This window comes from Helobdella robusta (genome assembly GCF_000326865.2).
Source record: "Helobdella robusta unplaced genomic scaffold HELROscaffold_14, whole genome shotgun sequence".
Lineage (NCBI taxonomy): Eukaryota > Metazoa > Annelida > Clitellata > Rhynchobdellida > Glossiphoniidae > Helobdella > Helobdella robusta.
Genome location: NW_008703782.1, coordinates 414,639 through 419,027, shown reverse-complemented (window position 1 = coordinate 419,027; position 4,389 = coordinate 414,639). Strand labels below are relative to the sequence as shown.

Here is a 4,389-nt window from a genome sequence, read left to right as displayed (position 1 = left end):
CGTCGTCGTCGTCCTCTTCATCGCAATACAACAACAGCAACAACAACAACAGCATCATCATCAACACAACAACATCGTCAACCAACACCCAGCAGCCAAAGAACAACAAAAAACACAACAACAACAACAACGTCATCGGCAACAATTCTTTCTACTCCAACAACAACCACAATTTGCAGCAGCTCCAGCGTTCGACGACGAATTATCAGCAGCAGCAGCAGCCGCAACTACATTGTGGTGGTAACTTAATCGTCGTCACCAACAACATCAACATCCCAGTAAAATACAACAAAAATTTAAATTCCGTAGCGCTGCATCAAGTTACCGGTAAAAACGTAAGGCTTTCACATGACAAGAAGATAGCCTCGCGCTTGGCAGACGAGTATTGTAACGGGTACGTATTCATGTCGCGACATCTTAAGCCCGGGGAGAAAGTTGTCATTCAGGTTAGGGTTTTTTGTTAGTGTTTCTGATGTTGATGCTGTTGTTGTTTGTTGCTGTTGTTGCTGTTGTTTTTGTTGTTGTTGTTAATGTTTTGTTGTTGTTGTAATGTCGTTGTTGTAATTTCTTTAATGATGTCATTTTCGCGCAGATTCTTTCATTGGATAACGCATTTACTGGAGGTGTGGCTTTCGGTATGACGTCATGTGACGTATCCAGTCTGCTGCCCAACGAACTTCCCGATGATTCCGACCTACTGTTAGATAGGAAGGAGTACTGGGTGGTGAATAAGGACGTTTGTTCGAATGCAGATGTAGGGGACGAGTTGTCATTTCATCTGACTGCTGAAGGTTTGTCGATTTTGATTGGTTGGTTGGTCGGTTGATTTGTTGGTTGGTTGGTTGATTGGCTGGTTGGTTGGTTGATTGGCTGGCTGGTTGGTTGATTGGCTGGTTGGTTGATTGGTTGGCTGGCTGGCTGGTTGGTTGGTTGGTTGATTTGTTGGTTGGTTGGTTGATTGGCTGGTTGGTTGGTTGGTCGGTTGATTTGTTGGTTGGTTGGTTGATTGGCTGGTTGGTTGGTTGATTGGCTGGTTGGTTGATTGGTTGGCTGGCTGGCTGGTTGGTTGGTTGGTTGATTGGCTGGTTGGTTGATTGGTTGGCTGGCTGGCTGGTTGGTTGGTTGGTTGGTTGATTGGCTGGTTGGTTGATTGGTTGGCTGGCTGGCTGGTTGGTTGGTTGGTTGATTGGCTGGTTGGTTGATTGGTTGGCTGGCTGGCTGGTTGGTTGGTTGGTTGGTTGATTCATTTGTTCATTGTTTGATTGATTTAATGACGTTATTATTGCTCTTTCATCTATTAAACAATTGCTTTCGTTTCATTCATTCAAACGACCTTCGCCTTTTCTACTCACCTAATTAACATAATTTATTCCAGGCGAGGTCAAATACGGCAAAAACGGCCACACTGTCTCCACCTTAATGCACGTTGACATGGCCGTACAATTAACTGCTTTTTTTGATGTCTATGGCAATACCCAAGCTATAAAATTGCTTGGTTAGTATCTGGGACAGTTTAGTATTGTTGTGTAATTTCTACTGTTTGTAAGTACTATTGATAGTTGTAGTGTAACTAATAGTAGCAACAGCAGCTGTAGTTGTAGTAGTGGCAGCTTTAGTCATCGTAGTTGTAGCAGCAGAGTAGTATTTGTAGTTGCAGCTAAAGCAGTAGTCGTTGTAGTGGTGGCAGCGGTAGTATTAGTAGCAGTTGTAGTACTAGTTTTTGTGGTAAATAATATCAATAATAATATCAATAATTGAATGGGCCATTATAAAAAATTGTCATCTCATTATTTGCATTAACCATCAAAATCTGTACATCGTTATCATCATCGTCATCATCATCGTCATCATCATCGTTATCATCATCATAATCACAACCAATAGGAACAACGAACGTTCCGTCGAGGGCATCATCATCACTCACACCTCCGCTATCATCATCAACACTTCCTCTCCATCACCAGCATCATCATCATCACCATCATCAACAACAACAACATCCTCTCTTTCAACAACATCATCACATCAACCAACACAGCGGCAACAACAATCAAAATAACTCTCTAGCCACTATCTTTGCGAACACTTCATCATCATCGTCATCCTTGACGTCATCATCGTCGCCATTTTTTCTACAGCAATGGTATAGCGCTACACCTAATAATAATAATAATAATAATAATAATATTAGCAACAACACCAATAACATTAACAATAGTAATAACATTGCTGATTTCTTCGACAACCTTAGTATAAGCAGCCACAGCGGCCACAGCAACTACACAAACGGCATTAGCAGCAGTAGTGGTAGCAACAGCATTCAACAGCAGCAGCAGCAACAACATCGGCAACAAAACTTGCTACTGACAAATTTACTAGATTTCTCAGAAGACGACAACGCGTTTATCAGTAGTAGCAGCAGTGCGGGGTCCGGCTGTGTGGACCCCCCTGTGCCGCCCCGTCCACCTCCCCCAAGGGCCACACCCAGATCTAGTAACATCAATGCTAGTCGCATATCAAATTACCCACCCCTACCACCGAAGATGTTTAAGAATGGAGGTAAATATAATTCCAATGAAGTTTTGGTTGCTGGGTTTGATGTCGCCGCCTTTGTTGAGGACTGCGTTGCTGATGAGGAACAGCATCATTTGCAGCAGCAGCAGCAACAACGAATTCAGCAGCAGCAGCAACTTCAGCAGCAACAAAATGCACCCTTCATTCCTCCGCCCATGTCCACAAACTCGTTGCACTTCTTGAGAAGTAACTCCGTAAGCAACGCCATGACCACAACAGCAGCTAATGCAGTGTCCGCCACGTCGGCTAATTTGACGGCTTTCGAGCTGGCCAGATTAAACATTCAATCAATTATTGTACAGCAGCAGCAGCAACAACAACAACAGTTCCATCAGCATCGAAATTCATCAACTCCGACTTTGATGAATGCCAGTTCGAAACCTTCGACTCCTGTTCACTCGAGATCGAATGCAAACTCAGCCCCATCGACGACAATTTCATCATCAACAACAGCGCCACTGACGACAACTACATCAGCAGCAGCAACAAAAGCTCCGGTTCCTGTAAGGCGAACGAGTGTTTACAATTCAACAAATTACCTCTATAGCAACATTACATCGACGACGACAACAACAACGACGCCAAACTTAGCTAACAACAACAACAACACACCTTCCAGGCAGAAAACAACACTCCCTCAAAAACAACAACAACGCAACATTTCACCGACATCGTCATCATCGACGTCATCATCTCCGCAACACCGCAACAACAACAGCAACAACATCACACAACAACAACAACAACAAACAACCTCAACATCGTCAATGGAATCGCAAGACAATGCTAACAACGAATGCAGCGTGTGTTTTGAGAAGGCTCCGGACTGCGTGCTGTACATGTGTGGCCACATGTGCATGTGCTACGAGTGTGCACTCGTCGTCAAGGAGTACAAAGACGCCCAGTGCCCTATTTGCAGACAGCCAATCAAAGACATTATCAAAATATATAGGTCATGATTTCATCCAATCAGAATTGAGGTGATAAAAATTTCTCATTTAATGAGGATCGAGATGGCCAGCCAGCTAAGACAGCCAGTAAGAGGCATCCGAGAATTCTAAGGGGCACTATTTCATCCAATCAGAATTAAGATGTGGTTTTTTTATGTTAGTTATGGATGGGATGAACGAACGAGTGAATGAATGAACTGTGGGATAATTTAACGAATGGGCTGAATTAATGGTAGATTAATTTCATGAATGAATGAACGTGTAAACAAATGGTTGATTGATTGATTGATTGATTGATTGATTGATTGATTGATTGATTGATTGATTGATTGATTGATTGATTGATTGATCGATCGATCGATCGATCAATCGATTGAATGAATGAATGAATGAATGAATGAATGAATGAATGAATGAATGAATGAACGAATGAACGAATGAATAAACGAAAGAATATACTGATTCAACCTATACAAATGTAAATATTGTATGCATTATTTAAATGTATGTCCATTATTGATATTATTACTGTTTAAGTTTTTTAGATTAATAAGAAAATCTTGGTAACTTATTTTATTATTACTATTACTATTATTTATTATTATTATTATTTATTAATATTATATATTATTATTATTGTTGTTGTTATTATTATTATTTTCATTGTATTTCAGATTTTTAGTCAAGTTACTTAATGATTTGTGTATGTATATATATATATATATATATATATACGTACGTACAAGATTAAATTTCTTAGTTATTATTATTATTATTATTACTGTTGTTATTTATATTATTTGAAGTTTCAGGAAAATTTTTTGTTGAATGCAATTAGATTTTGTATGTGTTGCATAAATTTGAA

At 40.2% G+C, this 4,389-nt stretch overlaps 1 protein-coding gene across 1 annotated transcript in view; it reads left to right on the top strand.

The window, feature by feature from the left end:
* HELRODRAFT_168671 (hypothetical protein) overlaps positions 1-3,533 on the top strand; it is a gene marked incomplete at both ends in the record, with an annotated part of 6,439 nt that extends 2,906 nt beyond the window's left edge. The window contains 4 exons of the mRNA XM_009014542.1: positions 96-446; positions 593-740; positions 1,376-1,495; positions 2,068-3,533. Coding sequence (XP_009012790.1) covers positions 96-446; positions 593-740; positions 1,376-1,495; positions 2,068-3,533 — 2,085 coding nt within the window. The remainder of the gene's footprint in view (positions 1-95; positions 447-592; positions 741-1,375; positions 1,496-2,067) is intronic.
* Positions 3,534-4,389: the final 856 nt, after the last annotated feature.